General features: G+C 37.0%; 1 protein-coding gene across 1 annotated transcript in view; it reads left to right on the top strand.

Moving 5' to 3' along the window:
• MEOX2 (mesenchyme homeobox 2) overlaps positions 1-22272 on the top strand; it is a 55701-nt gene extending 33429 nt beyond the window's left edge. The window contains exons 2-3 of the mRNA XM_005445111.3: positions 6468-6640; positions 19505-22272. Of these exons, the coding sequence (XP_005445168.1) occupies positions 6468-6640; positions 19505-19729 (398 nt within the window). The 3' untranslated portion in view covers positions 19730-22272. The remainder of the gene's footprint in view (positions 1-6467; positions 6641-19504) is intronic.
• The last annotated feature ends 492 nt before the right edge of the window (positions 22273-22764 follow it).

The raw sequence follows: 22764 nt of genomic DNA, 5'->3' as shown, positions 1-22764 counted from the left end.
TTGCATTTAAGAGATGTATCTCCAGAAGTCCAAATGGGAATTGGAAGTCCCACTGGATAAAGTCCTATTAAAATGCAGCCTGTGAAGTTTCTTTAAGGGAAATCCTGTGTCTCCTTTCTAACATATGCTGTAATTATACAAACATTTGGGACTGAGAGCAGTGTCTTCCACATGAAGATCCACTAACTAGTGTAATTATTCATATGAGACAATTCATATGTTGTCTTTCATATTTGGTGGTTTGAAGAAGAAATTACATGACCACGTTATATAGTTAGATCAATCAGATGACCTGGCAGAAACACATCTTTTCCAGCATAGGTATCTTCAAGAACCTGCATCAATAGCTGTCACAGTGTTATGAATCAGTCTTTCCGATACTGCAGTATAATTTGTAGACTTGTACTTTCAGGAGGCAGTAATAACAAAATGTTGGCAACTACAACTAGTAGGTAATGGTTTAGGATGGTATATAGTGTGTTTCAGAATACCCACAGCTTCTGCTGTGCCAGTTCTTGGGGTTTTTGGGAGTGGATGTGAGGCTGTTTGAACTTTTTAAATTTTTAATTGTCACAGACTGGGTTAGAAAGCATTAACTCAATAAGCAAACAAAAGTTTGCTTTCATTAGAATGAAGAAAAGGATTCATGTAATTTTGACATCATACTTGTGCTACTGTGCAGCTTTGCCCATTTGCACATGCAGAGTTGTGAATTATGGAAATGATGATGCTGTTTGTTGCAGTTTTTAGGAAGGTTTCTCTACATATATTTAGTGAATTGCAGCTCCAGAAATACCTTTCATGACATTCTCAAAAGAGGCACTCTGAAAATGTTCAGTGATTTGGAACTCTACTTTTAACTGAGCAAAATCTGCTAAGAATATTATTTAAATGACTGTAAAGAGAAGGGAAAAAATGAAACAAAAATAGATTTAAGTCTGCAGCATTTTGTTGCATATTTTCATCTAGTTCAAATAAAAATAGGTGCATCAAAGTAAGCATAGCTATGTCAATTTAACTATTTTTGTTTTGTATAAAGGTTATACTCAGTAGTAGGGAGTAAGGATTTAAATTTGGACATGTTTTGGACACAGAGTAAGTTTACATCTTAATTCTGAGAAAGTGTGAATTGAAAATTTAGAAAAAAACATCATGGGAAATCTTCTCAGTATTCTCTATTAAACATAAAAAATATTTGAAAGTGACTATTTCTGGGTAAATCTTGCACTCACATGTAGTTGCTGGCAAAACAATAGGAATCAGATGGAGACCTTTATGCCAGCTCCTTGCTTGTGTCTCAGTAACTATTCCATTTTATCAGAAAATATAATTAACTATAAAGCATCAGAAACAAATAGATTAGGCAATTCAGCTTATACTACTATGTACTTCTAACCATTAAAAAGAGTAGTCCTCTCCATAATATCCCTTTGCAACTGCAATACTACAAAGTTGCTTATTTTCTTCATAGTACTTTTCCCTAAGTTCATATTGCTAATATCTTGGGGGGTGGGGGGTGGGGGTGGGAGGGTGGGGAAGAAAAGAAAAGCACTTTGCATTAAATCATGTATCCTTGTTGTGTCCTGTTGATGTTTAGAAGATTTTGTTTACATGTTAGTCATTTAAAGAAATGTAGAGGAATTAAGTTTGAAAGAAATACTCTTTCACAAAACATTAAACTACTTAGAAGTAACAAGCTTTTTGCATTGATTACTTTGTATAGTTTGCTTCATTTTAAAGTAAATAAGTATGTAGTAGGCAAATGCTTGAGCATCATTTATAGGAAGTTATGCAATTAAGAAGATTTTATTTATCCAACTTCACTACAAATTTATAATGAAATAGATTTGGAAATAGTTTTGGAAGGTGTGAGTGAAAGTTGAAAACCTGGACATTGAATAACAGCTCTAGGGGTGAAATTCCAATGGCATTTTTGTCACAAGTCATTAGTGGTTATTGCCACTACTCACTCTCAGTCAGGATCTGAAAACCATCTGCAACTGCCAATAGAACACTAGTAATCTGACTTATTTTTGAAAATTTTGTCTGGGATTTTACATTGCAGGTATTAACTGAAAGTTCATTTCTGTCTGAGAAATGAAGGTATGCCAGCTGTTGAACTAATTCAAGAAAAAATAGCAGGTGCTTCTTTCACATTTTGCCTGTGATTCTGACCCTACCCAGTTAGCAACAGATCTTTTTATTACAGATATTCTGACCAGTCTCTTTTCCCTATTCTGTGACCAGTCCTGTATTTCCTCGGCATGCATCGAAAGCAAAAATACCAAAATGACCACTTTTCATATTCTACGCGTAGGACTTGGATCCTGTGTTTGCTTAATATGCTTCATCTCTCGATGTAGACAGAAGGAAATAGGAACTCTGGCAGGACAATACAGATGCTGTGATTAACAGCAATCCTTTCCTTAGAATAAAGTAGAATTAACTTCTGAAGGTGGGGAATAGTGCAATTAGTAATGATATTTTTTGTAAAAATAAATCGAGCTATTATTAAACTCAGGAAAAATCTAAGCCCCCAAAGATAAGTAGAACAGTCATTTATAGCTTTGAATGTCTTTCCAAATGGTACCTTCTACATCGGTTACCAACAAGCATTTTTGTCTAACAGGAGATATTAAAGATGCTGCCTGGAGTTTTTGAAAACTGATAAAAAGAGTTCTGAGAAAGAGCTATGACCTGCATCCATCAAAGCAGTGGTTAACTGCCTATATTATTTGACATCCAAAGAACAAAGGTCTGCCAAAGAGAGACTGATAAAGTACTAATACCTGCATGTAGGCTACATCTTCTGAGAGTGTGCCAGAATTTATCTGGGAGAAGGCGGAAGACAGACAATATAGATTGCTGTATTTTTCATCAAGTGGTTTGTACCACCTGTATGTATTTTATGTGTGCCTTTTGAGAGGCAAGGAGTGTAACTTAGATCCCCTTAGGCTTTGTTCTTTCCCTCTACACCTACCATTTGGCATAAGATGTAGCCAGTAGAAGAAAACTAAGGTTGTTGGGACTTTTTTCTTCTCTTAGCTGCAACAGCTGCAAAACAGATGTAGGTTGACATGAGTTCTGCCAAAAATCTCTTCCAAGTCTCCCACCCATTTTCCACCAAAGAGAAGCTAGTCTGGTGATATGAACAGAGACCTGAAGGTCAGAAGGAGATGGGAGCTCCCAATCCTGGCTCTATAGAGACTGTTAAAAAGAAAAAAATCAGAAAACCTGGATTTACTGCTTTGAAAATTAAAACACCCCAAATTTCTAAAATTAGTATTCCAAGTAGTACGATGTCGATAGGGAATAAAAGGCAATCTGTACATGAACCAGAGCAACACTGCAGCAGGGAAAGTCAGATGACACCAAGAGTTCATAACTGTTGTTCATCTAACTGGCATCCATCTAAGTATCTTTTTAGGTGTATGTCCAATATCTCAAATGCATTAAGCAAAATACCATTGTCTTGCTGGTCAGATCTTTGCTGGGATTTTATAGGATTCTGGTCGTTCAGTTGTGTGAACCTCAGTACTGAGAGGGAGTCAGCTTTCTGTGTACCTGTCTCAGGTTTCTGTGTGCCTCTCCAACTTCTGCTTTCAGCAATATTTGAACATATCATGTGTTTTTTTTTCAGAGTATTTTGACTATTACAAATGCATTCAGTGACATTCACAATAAATAAATAAAAACCTGAAACTTTTCCACTTGTGTCTGTCTGCTGGTGAAATCATACTGCTGACAAAACTGTGGCTGCCAGGCACTTACAATCCAGCATTGGCTTAAAAGCAGTATCCAGCAATGGCAGAAGTGTCTAAATAACCAGTCGTCCAAGCATGCTCATATTTGCACAGGATCTGTGTGGGCTAACATTGCTAGCAGTGCTGAATCCTCTGTCCTGGCAAAGATGAAGGACAAATGCGACTCATGCAGTTACATTTCCCTTTCCTTACATCAGTACCCCAGTAGCATGGAATTTAGATGCTAACCGCATTTGTAAATTGGGAACTCAGAACCATGAGTATTAACCTGAAAGATTACTTGGTTCCTCATGGTTTTACTGGCTGTACAGGAATTCTGTTTTCCTCATGGAACTATCTGCTTGCAGAAAAAAATTGCTTGCATTATAAATCTCAGTCACGTACAGAGATCAGTACCCTTCTGAGAGACATTTGGATGGGTACTCTTGAAGTTTTTCCTTTTGGCCATTTGTGATAGCAGTAGCTACCAAGGTTTCACAACCCTGACCCCACTTTCTTTTGCATTTCAAGGCTTATATCTTCATTTCTAGTATTTAATTTTCAATATGGTGTCATCTGTAGGTGCATTGGTTTTATTGAAGCTCACAACCTTTGGTCTGGAAACTAGTGAGCCATGGATCTTTCTTGCAGCAAGTACTGACATGGTAAGACTTCTTGGCTCACGGCCTCACACAGGCACAGATTTACCAAGACAGTTAAGAGTTCTTCACCAGTGACTTGCACGAACTACATTTCTGTGCCATACTGCAGATAAGCAGTATGCACATCCACCTGCTTTCAGACACATATGAAACACATGTCTGGTGGTGTAAGAATGGTAAGTCTGAATGCTAAGAAAAATGATTTGGGTATCTCTCTTCAGCAGTTCATTGGAATGCTGATACAAGGGTTGAAGTAAGTTCAGGTCACCTACGTAATATCTGAAGTTTATAATGAGGTGGCAGACAAGGAAATTTCAAGGAAGAAAAGCAATATGCATGTTCCTGAAATGGAAAAAGGCAGAAAGAAGTTATAGTGACTAGTTTGCCAACTAGTACAAAGGAAGAAATGTGAACTTCCAGGTTTAAGTTGGTTTTGACCTGTCAAGTTTTCTGTGTTGAATTTGGATAGTGGGTATTGACCGCACACTGTAATCAATGGGTATGCCATCTAATCGTGTGCTGTCCTAGAAATTCCCTATTCCAGTCATGACTGAACGGCTCCTAAACCCACTCAACAACTTTGGCAGATACCCTCGGCCATAAAACCAGCAGTACACTGTATATTTGAAGCAAAGTTCTGTGTGTCATGTCAGCAAAAGGTAAGAGGTTTAGTGATTTGAAGCCATTAGCTTTAAAACATTTTAAATGTAGCACTGTGTCAAGCATCACCAGTTCTCATAAAATAAAAAAAAATAAAAATATTCCCTTCCAAGCAGCATAGTGACTGACAAAAAGTGAAAACATTTTTATACCTTTGTAAAATGTAGTTGACTGTAGTTTTGAAACCAGAGTCACTGGCCAGTTGGAGAGTCTCAGGCGGCGTGTCGATGATTCATCTGACACAAAGTCCCAGGGAGTAATTTCTTGTGGGCCTGTTCAGTTGGATGTTGATGCAGGTTTCTATTTAAATCAGCAACTGAAGTGTGAATTAATCTGTGACATTTTTAGGATGGTTCATGAGGCCAGAATTTGACTAATGATACTCCTACTGATCTTCTGCTAATTTTGGATTTATAGGTGTTGTATCATACCCAAACTTATAAATGTCTGGTCTCTTTTTCTTTTTCTTCTTTTCTTTCCATTCTCTCTTCCTCTGTTTCCTATGGGGTTTTTTTGGTTGTTTTTTTGTTTTGTTGTGGTTTGGTCTGTTTTTTTTTTCCCCTCCACTTTCATCTCTTTTCGTTTATTTAAACAAAATTCACTGACAGCAACAGAATGACTATCACTAAGTTCAGTAGTTTGGCTCAGGACCAAATGTACCTGTTTCTGAGAGTAAAAGGAATCAGGAGGATAGTATTGAAACTTTCAGCAAATCTCTGATTGCGGCCAGAGTGTTTCTTAGTTAATGAGCTGTAGTGGTAGCAAATTTCCTACACTGACACTAGCTGTGACACAACCTCCCTACCTGCACCATGGCATGAGAAGGAGGAGATCCCATTATCACATAGGACATGCTTGCTATTTTTTTTTTTTTTTGACATCTATTGAATTTCCTATGATTTTTCTGTTGCCTTTCCCTGAAAGTGTAACTGGACTGAACCTTAAAGTGTATTATTTAAAATAGAGTTTTGGCTTAAGGTATTAGTAAAATGGTAGGAGAGTGAGATTCTCGAAGTATTACTCATTAAGACACTAATCAGATGATACACATCCTGTACTGGTTGGATGCACTGAGAGTTCCCAGAAGTGGGAAGGAGTTGAAGCTTTGCAGAAATTCTACAGAGAACTGTTAGGAAATGAAACACTGCAAGGTATTAAGCTGAAGTTTGACTTGCATGAATAGCAGCAGCAGCTCACGTCTGTCAGAATTACTGCTGCTTTCCTGATTTACAGTGAAGAATCTACAGGTATGAAAGCAAGGGTGTGCTTGTTTGAAGAAAGTTTGAAGAATGTTAACTTAAACATGTTGTTATCATTGGCCTTGTTTCCTATTTAGGTGTACACTTGTCATTACTTTAATTTTTTCCTATTTTTCTTTTTTTTTTTTTCTTCTTTCTTTCAGATTCCCAAGAAGGAAACTACAAGTCAGAGGTCAACAGTAAACCCAGGAAGGAAAGGACAGCTTTCACCAAGGAGCAAATCAGAGAGCTAGAAGCAGAATTTGCTCATCATAACTATTTGACCAGGCTGAGGCGATATGAGATAGCAGTAAACCTTGACCTCACTGAAAGACAGGTACTGATGCAAAATAATGGACTTTGAATGCTTGCCCAATATTTACCAGTGGTTAGTAGCTCCTCACAGTGGAGCTCTTATTTATGTTACGTATAGATACGTTGATATATCAAATTGAATGTTTATAGCAAAATTATATACATTTATTATCTCCCTGCTATGCAAGTAATTTTTATTTTTATAATGTACCAGATGCAGATTAATTTCATCTAGTAGGCAGAGATGGAAGATAAAAGCACAAGTAATATATCTGGTAAACTGGTGCATGTCTTTTCTAATCTGTCTACACTGATGTGGCTGAAGAAGTGGTAGGTCCCAAAGCCTGCATGCACAAGCAGTTGATTTGCCTGCATGCAAAAAATATGAGCATCTTGTTTTAGTCTATTAAATATATGCAGTTGCCATTTGACCAGAGTTTCTGAACATCCTGTTTCCAGATGGCAGCATGAATGGGAACACCAGCAAAACTGGAATACAGGCATTTTTAACCACTTTATCTTACCCTGCGCTGTGAAAGCAGAGGAGATGATGGAATTTCTTATCACTGTTATTGGTTTCCTGCTCACCAAATCCTGGTCCGGGAAACACTTCTGCACATGCTCAAGTTTCATCATGCATGTTGTCACGTTGATTTCTAATGGAAATATTCATGTTAAGCATGTACTGAAGTGTTTCAGGATCTCATTCCAACACACCAAATAGGTAGTAAAGTCACATTTTAAATAACAATTACATCAACATACACATTTTAAAAATGTGTTTTAGTAAAGACGTTGAGAATACTGGACTCAAGTACACCAAATCACATGAAATACTACCCACAGTTTTATCATTAAAATTAAAAGCTTTTTGACCACTGATAAAGTCATCCTTTCTCCAGGAGTCAATATTAGATTGAGGGATTGCTTTAGATACAATCAGTAAGATGATGATATATTCAAGGGAAGGTATCAAAACAGCACCATGATTTGTCGATTCTGGACAGGAGAAGTTTTGCAATTTTCTTGAGTTTCATTTACACCTGCTATAAGTAGGCATCTCAGTGAAAATCCAGCCTTTTCTATACATATGATCACACACTTACTCACACAAGCAAATGAAACAGGTTTTTTTTTTTTTCTTTGAATGCTTCTAGAGAATGGTTGTCCTTTCTAGCTTGTTAAGAATCAGCCAGTAATTTCTCATTAGACTTAAAAAAGATGCCAGGTTCCACTGGGGTCATTTTTCAGTTACTTAAATTTGTTACTTATATTTTAATATGCACTGTTTTGTGTCAAACATTTGATAAAATTTTGCCTTTTTCATTTCCACTGACACAATTAGATTAACTTCCACACCTGATTTTGACAGCTAAGGGGAGGAGGAATTAATTATTGTCTCAGTAACAAAGGCAGAGTCGTCATGCAACTGAAAAATGATAAATAATTTTTTTAAAATATCTGCTGGCCAATTTGACAGGAATCAGTCAAATTTAGTAGTGATTTTGGCCTGGAATTTAACTATTGTCCCTTTAAAATTCTTTATTCTTTTCTTCAAAGATCAGGTTGAGTGGTACAACTAAATGAAGAGAAAGTTCAGTATACTAAAGGAAACGGTTAACTAAGAGCATACTGAAAAGGCAGACGTATATTGTCTTTGGAGGAGAAAAGGCAGCCTGTGCTACAAATGAAGAGAATTCATTTAGGTTATGGGAACACTTGCTGTTTTCTAGCTGTTGCATAGTGTTGGTTTTAAGCATTCTGCTGATAATTGTGATGATTTGTATCTAATTATGTAATCTATTTCTTCCCTGCTTTCCCTGGATTATCAGAGTGACAGCTGAGCTTCTAGAGATAACTCCTTTCCTTCCTTCCTTCCTTCCTTCCTGCTTTCCTTCCTTCCTGCCTACCTTCCTGCTTAAAGCCCCCCTTGCTTAGAAAAGGGAATCATTAAGATTTTTAGTTTCGTAGAGTCCAGTTCTGTATCTTGCCACAATAAAACAGGCTGAGAGAAATTTAAAAAAAAAAAAAAAAGCAAGCATAAAACCTGTATTGTTGATTGAAAACAAAAAGAAAATTGAGAGGAAATTCTGAACGTATGTTTCAGTGTCTGAATCATACTAAGCCAAGTAATGATGTCACTTCCAATTGTGTCAGTTAGAAATGTCTCTTTTTTAAATCAAATATATTGCTTTGATGGAAAACTGATGTAAATAGGCATGGTACTGGGTGCAGGTTTCCATGCTACATGGCTGTCTTCAGAAGCTGAATGCAGTAAATCAAAAAGCTTGTCTCTTCTTGCATACTTGTTTTACATCAGTATTCTTGCAGTGACTTAAAAAATATTACTCCAGGGTGAACCTGGTGTAATACTAATACTTCTTTTTTTTTTTTTTCCAGTTAAGAGACTGAACTCATATTCAGGACCTGTCTTTCCATCATTAGCAGAAAGAATGATTATTCTTGAGTGGGTTAACAGCACCTATTTGTTTACTTACGACTTTTATTACTTTCTTTTACTAGCTGTCCCAACAGAGGAGATTGTATTTGATACCCTACTTAAAAAGATAAAATAAAAACAGTCCTTTCTCTAAAATTATGATGACTGAATTAAAATATATTGATGGAATTCCAAAAAAACCCAAACCTCCACAGTAAGGTAGCATTTTTGGAAAACTGCTATTTCTGAAACACTTCCCTTTACTATTTCCCCCCCCCCCAAAGGCTGCATTGCAGAAAATGGTACCTGATAGGCAGTAGTTCCTTTGAACTAAAGTGAACACACAAATGATAACCTCAACCTCATCACAGGCTGTAGACCTATTTGTGTTGGAGCTCTCTTGATCTCTTGCAAAACACTGAATTTACGCACAAGGAATTGAAACTTGCTTCAGGTAATACAATGCAAAAAAACAGCAGTGGGTATTGGGTGAACTAATGAATCTGCTCAAAAACAGCTTTGAGAGCAGACCTAACCCTGATGGAATTAATTGTTTAGCATAACTGTTTTTACTAGTTTGTTTTTTTTTAAAATGACAAGCATCATATTATTCAGAGGCCAGAAGAACAAAAAATAATCTGGGGAAAGTATTGAGGGGTCATCCTAAAGTTAAAACTTTCAGTTATTTCCCAAGATGTGAGATAAATCACAAACTCTATTATCTTGAGAAAGCTCTATCTTCCTCTTGACTATAGTGATAATTTCAACCATACGCCGCAGCTTAAAAGAGGCACTGACCAACTAACACTTCATAATTACCTTTTGTGGCATTTAAACAAGCTGTAGAAAAAAACATATGTCTGACCATATTTAAAAAGTTATATGAGGTTATTAAAGTTTTCTACAGTCATCAAAGTAAGGCTGCATTTGACTTTTGAAACAACTTACAAGATCAGTTCAAACATAAATGACTCATGGAAGGCTATTTCGCAAAAATAATAATGAAAAAAAACCCTCACAACATATGGATCAGGAGAGGAGAAGTCACTCCCTAAAAAGGAAACCTGAGTTACAAGACAGGAGGATGAAATGAAATAAGTGCTTCAATTGCCTAGACATTAAGAGTGCACTTTGAGAGTGTTATGAGCACATCTGGTGGTAGGATGGCTCTATTATGGTATTGTAAGAATTCCAGCAGTATAGGTACATGTAATTCCTGCTCCATCTCTTATAGAATGCACTCACAATCCCCGCTTAGCCAGCAGTTAATAATTTTCAGCTGGCAGTGCTCTATTATATTTTGAAGAGCCAGTTAGACTAAAAACTATCTTCACTCCCTAGATATTTGTGACCTTGACAAGCGCATTCTTGGCTTTTTTGTACATCCAGATAAACTTGGAGAAGGTTCCATGCAGACTTTTTAGTATCTCACTGTGGGATGAGGAGAGGAAGCAGCTGCAGTGGGGTATCAGAGGCGTGGCAAAATGGACATTTTTATGGAGTTGGTCCTGCCAAATATAGAAGGAGTAGGAGATCTTTCCACCTCGCAAGATCTTTTTGCATGAAGCTCATCAAAAGAGTAATGTTGCAGTTCTAGCAACATTAGCAGGCTAGCTAAGGTTACCAGAATAAACTGTCCAAATATATAATGCTTCTGTTTGCCAACACAGATGGAAAATCCCACCTAGTCAGATTAAATTCTGCTGATGGCAATGAGAAGGTTTATTTCTTTTTAACTTTAACTTCCAATACCCACCTAGAAGCCACCAATCATTTATAAAAGGCCTGAAGTCATCGATTTTGCATAGACAAAGGACAAAATGTTGTCAAATTGAAGAGTGATTCTGCTCTGTGTTTGGCTTCCATGCATGTGGTACCAACGCAGGATGACTGACAAAGGAAGAAGCTTTGTAAAGCCTTTTCCTACCAGAAAGAGAAGCAAGCAACATATACCCAAATGTATTTGGGCAGTATTGGTATGGTACCATAACCCCCACTGTAGCTCTGCATTGTTATGACTCTAAAAATAATAAATGAAATTTTCCATTAGAAAAGTTTCCTCCAGGCATGGTTACCTCAATCCTTCATCCCAAATGACTCTTTTAAAAACCTTTTCAGCATTGCAGAGATCATGGGAGGCTAATCACTGCATTTTTTAGACTTGACTGGTAAGAGTAGCTCTCCTTAGTCACCTGGGTGAGAAACCAGGGAGTTCAATGTTCATCAATTAGGTGTTTCTTCTGAACCACCTCTGCAAGACTGAATGTCTCTCCATGCATCACACAGCATGACTAGTTTCCTACTTTAGGAAGCTAGATTTGTGAGGTGAAATTATTCCCCTTTACACTTTCAAACAAAATCAAACAATGGATTGATAGGACGAGCTTGACCATATCTGTCTGATTTATTGTGCTGTCACGTCTTCTCTGAAAGGCAGCTGCTCATTCCAAGCTTCCAAGTGTTAAGCCCTCTCTATACACACTATAATAATGAGCCTGTGTGGCTTGAAATCCTTTGGATTGTTTGCTTTATTTAAAGTAACACTCTTAATAGAATAAAACTCGCTAATACTTTTATATTTGTCTTGAACAATATAAATACCAGCGGTAAGAGTTACTAGACTAACTCAGTGAGTTCTTTCTTAAGAAAGAATGCTCCTGGAAAACTTAATTATAACTCATGCATAATTTTGATTTGTACAATAATTCTGTTTTTAAAAGAACATGCCAAAACTTCAAACAGCATATCTACTTTTGCAGTATTGTTTGAATTCTAATAAGCAAGTCTATGTGCAAAGATCCAAGTGCCTCAAACTGTTAGTTGCGAATGGACCCTACAGCTGCAGAGAAATCTCATGAGGTTCTGGGTAGGGAGAAACCGCTGTCTGTGCTAAGTAGCATATGAGATATGGATGGAGATATTAGCAGCTTATATGGCTGTTCTTACAAAGTGAGTAAGGCTCTACTGTCCCCTACCCCTACCCTTTCTAACACATGAGTTGGGAAAGATGCAGCTTCTTTGGTTGTCTAAGGAGATAGGAGCTTTTTAGGTTTGTCATTCATGGTCACTTCAAAAACCAGAAGAAATAAGTGAGAAACAAATGGTATTGCAGAGGTACAAATTAACATGTAGAATAAAGGAGATATTTTTTTTATGCAGGGCACTGAAAAATGGAGAATCTCTGGTTTCACTAGTTTCTTCTCGTCAAGGCAGGCCTTGCTGAAAACAACTGCAGCTTGTCGAGGGTTTACTAGCTTTAGAACTTGATGCTGATTTTGAGGCTAGTTTACCATCAAAAGACTCAGGACTGGCTTGTTTTGGAAGTCAGAAAGGTCCTCCAGATTTGAAGTCATGAACTGTAGGACTAGTTTTAAGTGAATGGAAATGAAGGTCCTTCTTACTTGGGCAGAGAGATGGCTTCCATAGTCACAGAGCCCTGGAGGATTGTCATGGGCTGGTACTCAGGTTGCTTTCTGCTGAGTCCTACTTCTTGACATTTGCCTTGTCTTCATACTAAAGTAGTAGCAGAAAAAAGCATCAATGTACTTAGCCAAGAGCTAGTCTTGATTACCCACTGTCTTTTTTAACTTTCACACTCAGCTGACCTGTGCAATGTAGGCGCATAATAATGCATGTTAGGTTTTTCTCCTTATGAAATAAAATGCTCTATGTCAGTAATTCACACAGGTAAATTCCTATACAAAGAAGAGGCAAAGTTTAGATAATGATCTTTCCCACAAATTAGTTTTTCACCATATTTTTCTTTTGTAGATTTATATATATATATGCAAAGAAATTGGATGAAGGTAAACTCTAAAAAGATATGTTATAGGAGAATAAGGTAGAGTGAGCAGCATCCTCACAGATCACCTGCCTTTGCCTCTGGACAAAAAAAAAAGAGATACTGCTTTTATAAAAAATACTTCCTCATGGTACATACAACAAGCCAGTGGTCAGAAAGAACCTGAAATAGTGTGTCCCATTCTACTTAAGATATGTTAACCCTGCAACCTAGTTAGGAGAGGTTTTAAATAGGAAGGGTTATCAGTTTGATCATGAAATTAATTTTGAACATTACTGGTGGAGAAGGTGGTAGTTCTTTGGATGGAGTAGAGGGAGATAAACTGAGTGCTCCCAAAGACGTTTTGCAACTGGAATGAAATACTCCTGTCACTGATCCCCTCTGAAATATAATGTCTATTCCAACCCTGTCTAAACGTGGGAGGTAGAACAGAGAATCTATCACCTAAGCAGTACCCAAGCCTCAACTGACTTCTATGTAACAAAAAACTAGAACTCACTCCTACACCTTCCTGGGTGCCAAAAGCTCCAGCTGTCCTTTGTGCACCTGCCAAAACCTCCCCTTTTTCTCAACAGCTGCTGCAAAGTGCTTGCGCAAAGTTCTGTAACGTAACACGGAGCAGATTGCTTTGGATCGGTGAGCAGGTGACTTAAGCAATTTTAATCAGAAGCTTCTGGTACCACTCATTGATTTCCAATGAAAAGTTAATTTTCTCCAGTTGATGTATTTTGGTACTATTTTATAATAACTATGAAGGCATTTAATACTCAGATTTATTTAAACTGATTTTAAGCTCAAAATTTTAAGAATTTTAAGAGGTGGTTGGGTTTCAATAGAATTTTGACTCCTTTAAATTATATAAGGAAGAAAATTAAGTTTAATTGAATAAAACTACCTTAACTTACTCTCTTATGCATCCAGCATACTTGAAATCCAGATGAACTATTTAAAATCTCATGTTATCTTTAGTTACTGAAGTAAAATGATAACTCTGACTACCATTTCTGTAAATATTTTAAACTAATAGATTTGATTCTTCTAACGCTTATATTCACTCATAGTACAGAATAGGAAAAAAAACTTTTCTCTTTTACATTCCTATTTGCTTTTATAAGTTTTATGAGTAAACTACCATGAAAATGCTACCTCTATATATGCAGAAAGGTAAGTTTCAGCTTTATATTACCAGTGATTTCTGTAAAGTTCATGAGTTTGACTTTATTTAAAACTTGGCAGCATAAGTGTACTATCTAAAAATAATGGGAACATTTTCAGAGCCAAAGAAAGTTGAAAAATAAACTTTTCTTTTTTTTTTTTTTTAATTTTGACAAGTCGGGGTTATTTTTTGTTATCCATATGTTTGTCTGCACTAGAGGAAAATTGACAGATTAGAAAAAATTAATAATAAAAGAAAATGGACAATGACTGACCAGGGGAAGAATGCTTGAAAGGCTTAGTGGTTTGGTCTTCCTGACACATCATTTAGTTACAATAAAACATGGAACTTGGGATATTGACTTCAGACACATATGTAGAAATAGGCATCCCTTAGAGCAAAATAACAGCTTCAGCTAGCACAGTGCTCTTGTTTCTAATTTTTAAGATTTGTGAGATATCAGGCCTCAAATTTTAATCTTGTTTGGCATTTATGCCATTAAAACCTGGAATAGAAAACCTAATTTTAGGAAATAATCTTTCATTTCTGGAAATAGATTTTTTAAAAAGAAATGTCTTTTTTCTTAAAAGAAGAGAGACAACAGACAATGCAACTAAGGTGGTTTGAATTCAGTCGTGCTTAATTTTTCAGACAAGATGTCTTTATTAAGAAATACTCATTAATTACAGAAGGTATCTGTTTAGCTTTTCTCTGTAAGTACAGAATGCTAATATCCCACGTCAAAAGGAACTCTGCATTCCTCAGAGCATGGTAGAAGTCAATTATTCTTAAAGTTAGTATGGCTGAAGTGCACTGATGAAGAAGGAGTATTAAATCAGAAGGTTAGGTGATATGCTCATTCAGAACCAAAATGGTGTGTTGATGTCCACATCATGAAGATCCATTAAAGATACACAGGCAAGACAGCATATAATGTGGTCCTCAAGCCTACTAAGCACACACACATATATATATATATATATAAAATTAGTATAATGATTACTTTAGTAACGTAAACTAACAGTGTCAACCTCCTTGTTTGGAATCTTCCATGATTCCTACAGCATAGATCTTTAAATAAATTGGTCACAGCAAAAACATCCTACATCAGGAGATGCACAATGTGAAATCATTTACTCGTATCTTAAGTAACAGTCTAATCATCAGATGTGGAGATGCAGATGCTAAACGACTTGTTGACTAAGGGAAAAGAAACTGTGCTTTCGTGCCAGTGAGCAGATGTGCTCAATAGACTGGCTTGTAAGTGCTGATTTAGAAACAGCTGTTCATGCTACCATCATCTTTAATATAGTTCGTTTCCCTCCACTTCCTTTGTTTTCTGTACATACATATGCTTGCTCTATATAGTTAAGTTGTGCTAGTCAGAGGGTGGAGAAGGGGGAGTGCATTTTCATAAATAATAGACAATCAGGTCCTGATTCTGGGAGGTGGTGAGCACTCTCAGCTCCTGCTAGAGCTAACATAGGCATTAAAAACAGCATTAAAATGTTTGTAAAACCTATGGTATCACGTTTGTCATAGTAGATCTTTAAACTACTTCAAAAGGATATTGTTTATGCAGAAGTTGTAAATGTCACAAGCTAGTTCTTTCACTACAAAAACGTTCAAGATTTTTTCAAGTTCACTTCGGTAAGGGCTTTTTCTCTCTCCTTTACCTTTATGTTTTAATTTTTTCTTTATTTTTCTTTCAGTCGTTCTCTTCTTTCTCTCTGTTGATTTTTCTCCCTTTCTTTTGTTCTCTTTCCTCTTTTTTCCTCCTCTCCTCTTTTTCTTTCTTGGGGTGTTTTGTTCTGATGCATGTTCTGTGCAACACCTGTAGGTTTCAAATAAGTTGTGTGTTTGAAAAGCACAGTTTTCCATGAATCCAGATAAACTGATACTCTAAAGTACTTTGCACAAAGTTTCCTTCACTTCCTTCGTAGTACTAAAATATAGATGGATCACGTATCAGTAACAACTATACCCTCCATAGTTGACTCTTCAACTCCAAAGGAAGTTCAGAATTCCAATATCTGAATTTGATCTCTAGAGGAAATAACAAGTGAAGTACCTGTCTCATATTATTAGCACATGAGCATTAAAGTCTTCATCTAAAGTTCACTGAACCCTATGGAAAAACTCACACTGACGTTAGTGTACTTTGGATCAGGTCAAAAATGGATTTCAATACTTTATAATGGAGGACATAAAGAAATACATAGAAGAAATACCTAACGTATTGCCTCATAAAACAGTCCTGCTGTACGTTAATGCAGGAAAGGACATCGTAATAAACTCATAACATTTTCAATGATAAATTTCACTATAATTGTTTTCTAGCTTTTGAAAATAATCTTTGGCATACCAAGTAATTTCTTATTTGATGTTCTTTAAGTAAATCAGATACAGATCATTTGAAGTCATTAATAAAAAAGCCGAGAGCATTGGGGTGCATTTTTTACCTTTTTTTCCCCCTTCTTTCTTTTTAAAATTACTACCATTTTCTTCCTCCTACACTCAAGGGGGGGCATGCAAAGGTAGCTGGAGCCCTTTCAGCCCTACTTTACTTAAATGCCATGTTTCCCAGACAGTGGGTCATGTGCAGACGTAGTCGCATGCTGGTTCCTCTGAGGAATTTATAAATGTATCTTGCGCTTATTCTTAAAAAGAGAAATCATTGTCCTTTAATTGATTTTTATCCGTTAATGTAAAGATGCTGAGCTAGACTCATCCCTGCTGGAGGCATTCTAGGGCATGGCTGGATGAGCTAGTCTGAGGGTGGGTGATCTCAATGAGGAGGTATTCCCCAGCCTGTCCTCAGCCACTCATTACCTGGAAGCCGGTGCCAATCTTTCAGTTCTCCTGGGCGTAAGGCTCAAGGAGAGAGACTGCTCTCAACTGTGGTTTCGTGAAGCAAACTGAATTATAAAAAGCAGCAGCAACAAAATATTGGGGAAAAAACCCAACACCAAACCAAAACAACAAAACCAAAAAAGATTAATCTACTAAATTGGAGTAGAAAACAGTCAAAAAATGTCAGTCCAGTATATGTGAGAGTTTAGCTCTGTCTGTAAGAGGAGAACAGAAATGAGCACCTGCATCAGGAGTCAGGCAGTAATCATCGGGCTCACCTCTGTCCCCCCCGAACAGTTCCTGACGATGACTCTAGCAGTATTAGCTTCAGTTTCTCAAGAATCCAAAAGTGAAATGGATGCATCCAGTAGGTGGCTTGCCTGGATCTCTCCTGTTCCATTAGTTAAAGTAGGTTGAATCCAGGCTATGCTGTGAAATTTTTGCTTCAAATGCACTACTGCCATTTTTCTTGAAACCACTTTTTATATACGTTATTATTTTGTTTTAGGCTTTCAATGCTGTGACTTATTCTGTGAATGTTCCAAGACATGAAAATACCCAGAGAATTGCTTGGTTCTTTTAAACACCACTTCAGTCCTGTTAGTTATTTCTTACTGAATAAAATTCTCTTGGCCCTTATTTCAGAAGAAGAGTGATAATATTCTGTGGTAGTGGGTTGAATCCAAAGTGTATTATTTTTGATGTTTAGATTATTACTGCAGTTGCATCTATTGCACTGTTTGGCAACAGTAGAGCAGTGCCATTTGCGAAAGAAACTTCATTGTCTTAAAACCCCAAAATAAACAAAATGAATCTTAATTTCCCTGAGAAAGCTGCCCATGCTGTACTAATGCTGTACCCTTTTGAATAGAGTTTCCACAGACACCTCTGATACGTGACCTGAGTATGATAATTGCCAACATCACAGCAGCCAGTAATAAATACCTTCCCCTTTACACTCATTTCACTTTACAAGCCAGATTCTTTGGCTCTGATGAGTTGACTAAAGGAAAGGATGTGTTGTTCTTTGAGGCTCTTAACTAACCTGGAATCATTTTTCTCTGTTCCCAAGTGATTGGCTTTAACAGCTCACATTGGCTTTAACAGCAATTTAGAATAAAAAAAAATAATATAACTCTCTTCCTTCCCACAAACATACCTATGGATAGTGATGTTAACTATCAGTTCAATTGCAGTAAAATTTTAATCTAAAATTCAAAGTGATAGTAAAGGTTTAAAAACTGCAATGTTTCCTGGATGTGTAAGACAGATTCAGCAAAACAGCATTTTTGTGGCTCTATTACTCATGTTGTACAATATGTCCTGCTGTGCCTGTTCCTTGCTGTTTCTTTTAAAACTCTGAAACACATTCTGCTAAACGCAGCAGAGGATACACCAACATTGCAAGCTTTCTTGCTTTCTTTCCAAGTGAAAAGTTGCAGACATTGTTTATTTTTCTGTGGAACCTTCATGTGAAGAGCTGCACAGATGCAAACACATGAGATTTTTTAGCAACATTAACTCTAAATGGAGCAAACCCAACCATCTTCTATTCATACTGTTTTCAGTGACAGTATTTTAAGTTCATTTGAAATCAGCCTTTAATCCTGTCTAATATATTTGACAGATGCTATGCACATCTTTTTTTTTTTTTTTTCTTTTCTTTTGGCTGTTGAAAAAAAGTCCTTGCGGTTTGCAGTGCTGGTACTTTAGAACTGTGCAAATAATTTATGTTTACTTCCCCCCTATATATTTCTATACAGAGATGGGGAGGAGGGGAAATGAGTTTCAGCTGGTGTAAAATCTAGGGGTTTCATGTGATTTAAATACAGATAGATTTTTGATTTGTCATGCTATGAATTTCTTTTCCATTCTTATCTAAATGCTAAATGTAGCAGAATCAAGGATCAGTCAACTAGAATAATTTAAATACACGTGAAATAGACAGGGGAAGTTGAAAGTTTTGGTGGTAACAAATGCTCTGTCAGGTACTTCAGCAAGTAACACCGAAAAAAAAAAAAAAAAAAAAAAGCTTTTAAAGTGCTCCACCTGAAACTCACCACGAGTTTACAGAAACAGGCAGAAGGCAATGCAAACTTTTCATTGCAAGTTCCGTTCCAAAGCAACTACCCTCTTTTGAAGGGTAATTAAAAGCACTGTAAGCCCAAGGGACAGCAGTATGGGTCCCTGCAACCAGATGGGATTCTGTCAAATGAAATGTAGGTTCTCCTGCGCAGTCCCTTGATGGGAACCATTTTGCCTCTGTTTCTTTGCCTGTGAAATGGCATTAATACATTTTTCAAGAGTATGTGAACTTGTCAGTGTTTTCTAAAGGGCTCCGAGGTCTTCCTGTGGAGCTATCTATTGCAGATAGCCCGGCTGCCGCCTTGCAGTAAACTCCTTACCCCCCTTTGCAGTCGTTACCCGCACATCCCCAGGGTTCACATCCTATCCAAAATGGGATTTCCTGGTCTTCAGGGAAGGCTTGCTAAGCTGTTTACCATACAGACCGAAAGGCACATAAAAAAGCTAAGAAAAGAAAAAAAACCCCAAGTGCTGTGTTACAGCTAGAAAGATCATTATTACCTTCAATGACCCCATCTTTCTTTCCTTGTTTTGTGTTTCTTCTGTGAAGGTAAAAGTTTGGTTCCAGAACAGACGAATGAAGTGGAAGCGGGTAAAAGGGGGCCAGCAAGGGGCAGCGGCCCGGGAGAAGGAACTGGTGAATGTGAAAAAGGGCACGCTGCTCCCCTCCGAGCTCTCTGGCATCAGCGCAGCTGGTCTCCAGCACACAGGGGACTCACTAGCGAACGACGACAGCCACGACAGCGATCACAGCTCTGAGCACGCACACTTATGATACACAGAGAGTGTCCCAGCTCCGTTCTCAGGAAAGATGCTTTGCTGGCAAGCTTTACACAGGCATCGTTTACGTATGCAAGTGACTCTGGCAGTGATTTTTAAAGTTGTTAAGGAAAATTCAGGCTTATTGTGTCTGCTTTTCTTGATTTTTAGATGGTTTACAGTAAGTGCCATGTCTTAAAGGTGCCTCAAGAGTGGAGAAGTGGAAGACAAACTTACTTTGAACATTCCAGTTTTGTTTGTCATGTTTATGACAGCGGGCAGGTATTTTTGCTTTAGCTTGCACTGAAAATTACATTGCTCTCAACAGACGTTATATTCTGAAAACCACAGTGCCACAAAATCACTATCTAGTGGATAAGAAATGTATTTTAACTCTGTATATATTTACCTTACAGCATTTTCCTGTCTTCACTAATTTTAGCAATGCATTCATATTAGCTGATGGCAATAGTCACTCATGACAAATGGCTTTTTGTCTCTTTATTTTTGTTTTGTTTTTCAAAAGACATACAATACATGCAGATACTTTTGTTCAAGTAGAGAACACCACAATAGTGTCTGCTAGGACACGTCCTTGTATGACAGACAAAACAAACCTTATGTTGCATTTACTATCAACTGCTGCTAATAGGGTATTATTAAACTTACCTAGCTCCTCAATTCTTCTTATCTTATAACTGCAAAAAATGATTTTTAGGATCATAAGGATTGTCCAGTAACCTGCCAAAAAATGTCGTGTTCCACTCATGCTCGGTGGAAATGTCCCAAAGGATTTTTCATTTCTACTTTGTCATAATTGAGTACATTGATAAATACTGACACTCTGCAGAAATGTTGTCGCTTCATCATCAGTTTAAAAAAAACAGCAGATAAGCTGAAAGTTATTATCAACTGCTTATGTTGATAGCAATCGAAATATGAAGGTAACTCAGTATTGTGTCCCATGTGTAAAATCAAGACACATTTTCTGTTTTAAGCTTTTGTGTACATACAGGCAAATACCAAACCCCAAACTTTAATGCAAACCATTGATTGTACTTTGTAAAGAAATATGTTTAATAAATAATCCTTTTTAAATACTTCTGGTCTCTCTACAGTGATTTCATTGGATACTTAAAGGGGTTTTTTTGTAAAATGCCTAAGCAGCTCTGCCTTTTTTGGATCTTTCGGAACTTAGTCTGCCTGTGGACAACACAAAACTATATTTTCAAATTTAAGCTTTTAATCTTGGATAAACCTTTTACCTTGATCCGTTTGGGAAACTCTTTCCTTTAGCAGGAAAAAGGCATCTAGCAGCTAATGATATATTCAGCCAAAACCAACAAAAGTCTGTTCAACCATTTTTCCAGGTTTAGAGCAAATATAAAGGGTTATTTTGTTGAACCTTGTTGAAATGGATGAAAAGGAATAAATATGAGGAAGGGATGCATACTTACATTATCATGCCTTTGTTCAATAAAGCTGTTCAGCAGAAAAACCCCCAAAATATCTCAAACAAAAAAATAATCAGAGATTAATTGGACTGGGTAGTGTGATAGAAGAAGCTGAGGAAGAAACGTGCATAATGTAGTAAATGCTTGTGAGCATTCGCTGAAGCTCCGCTATGTAAAGCAGTAGGGCACCATAAAAATTAAATGCGATCAAGAACTCTGTGTCTGTGTTCCAAATACTTTCCACTGTAGGTTTGATCTTTCTTGCACATTAATTGTTGTCATGATCATTTTAGTTTAAAATATCCATGCAATGGGATCCAGTGGAATCCAAGCATTTCTTTAAAGACTTCAGAGCATTTTATTGATTCCAGCAGTTAAGGGGTTTTACATTTGTTTCTCAGTTCTTTCTCAAATGTCTTTGTCCTACAAAACTGCTGAGAATGGGAGTAGGATAGAGAAGTAAGAATACCTGATATTTTTAATTTCGTGGCTGGAAAGGAAAAGTTTTTTGGGGTTGTGGTGGTGATTATCAAAACAAGAGAAAAAAACCCCAGTGATTCTGACTAAAGCTTTTTATTCTTGGCTGTTTTTTTCTCCCTCTTAAATGAAACTGAGCTGAATTTTGAAATGAAAAATTAGAATGAAAAGTTGAAAAAAAGCATCTTGACTTTTCAAAGAACATTTTTTAACAAGAGATTTAGTCAAATATTATGTGTTTTGATTGCTAGTAAAGAGGGGAGAGAAGATTATTGTCTTTCAAATACTCTTTGCAAAAAACGCCTTTTCAGGTTTGCAAAACCATTTGTTGCTGTCTTTCATAAAAAGTTTCAGACTGAATCTTGGGATCAGCCAAGTTTGAACTGACATCTTACAAAAGAAAATAGGAAGTGCTTTACTTTACCTGAAATGCACCAGCAAAGTGCTCCTAGCCCAAGGCATTCTGAGAGGTGTATTATTCTGTTAGCAGCATTGTGATTTGACTGGGATATTTAGAGTGGGGGAACAGCCAGTATGTGTGATGATGGCAATCTGTGAGCCATAACAATCTCATTACCCAGGAAGATTTTTTTTCCTATTGAGAAAGATAATAGTCTTTTTCCATTTTCCTAGTTTTAACTGAATGTCTTGAGACTTAAAGCATAGGTTGAAGAGAGAGAAATATCTGCAAATGAATTTACAGCGCTAGGAGACTTTTTTGTTTAGATAATTGAATAAGCCTTCAAACAAAGGACCAAATTATGTAACTTTATATTACAGGGTAAAAAAGATGACTAACAATTGATCACCTCCCATGCTTTAAGAGCAGCTCAGACTTTGAATTTGGCTGTAAGGTGCTAAGATTACTTGAAGACCTCTTGTGGCTTTAAACAATTGTGTTGTGGGTACACCACTGGTAAGTGCAATATGGTGCAGAGATTCCCCACTGGCAGAAGTGGAAGCTATGAAGCCTAAGCACAGTGAGCTTCCTGCTATGGTCTTGAAGGAATTTACTTACAAGCACAGCCCCACAGAAATACAGACATGCTTCTTCCAGATTTCAGCTAGCTCAAATTCAAGCCACACGTAGCAGCAACAAGCACTCTGCACTTTAGCTGCG

Source organism: Falco cherrug, chromosome 4, assembly GCF_023634085.1.
Source record: "Falco cherrug isolate bFalChe1 chromosome 4, bFalChe1.pri, whole genome shotgun sequence".
Taxonomy (NCBI): domain Eukaryota; kingdom Metazoa; phylum Chordata; class Aves; order Falconiformes; family Falconidae; genus Falco; species Falco cherrug.
This window is presented reverse-complemented; position numbering and strand designations above follow the sequence as displayed.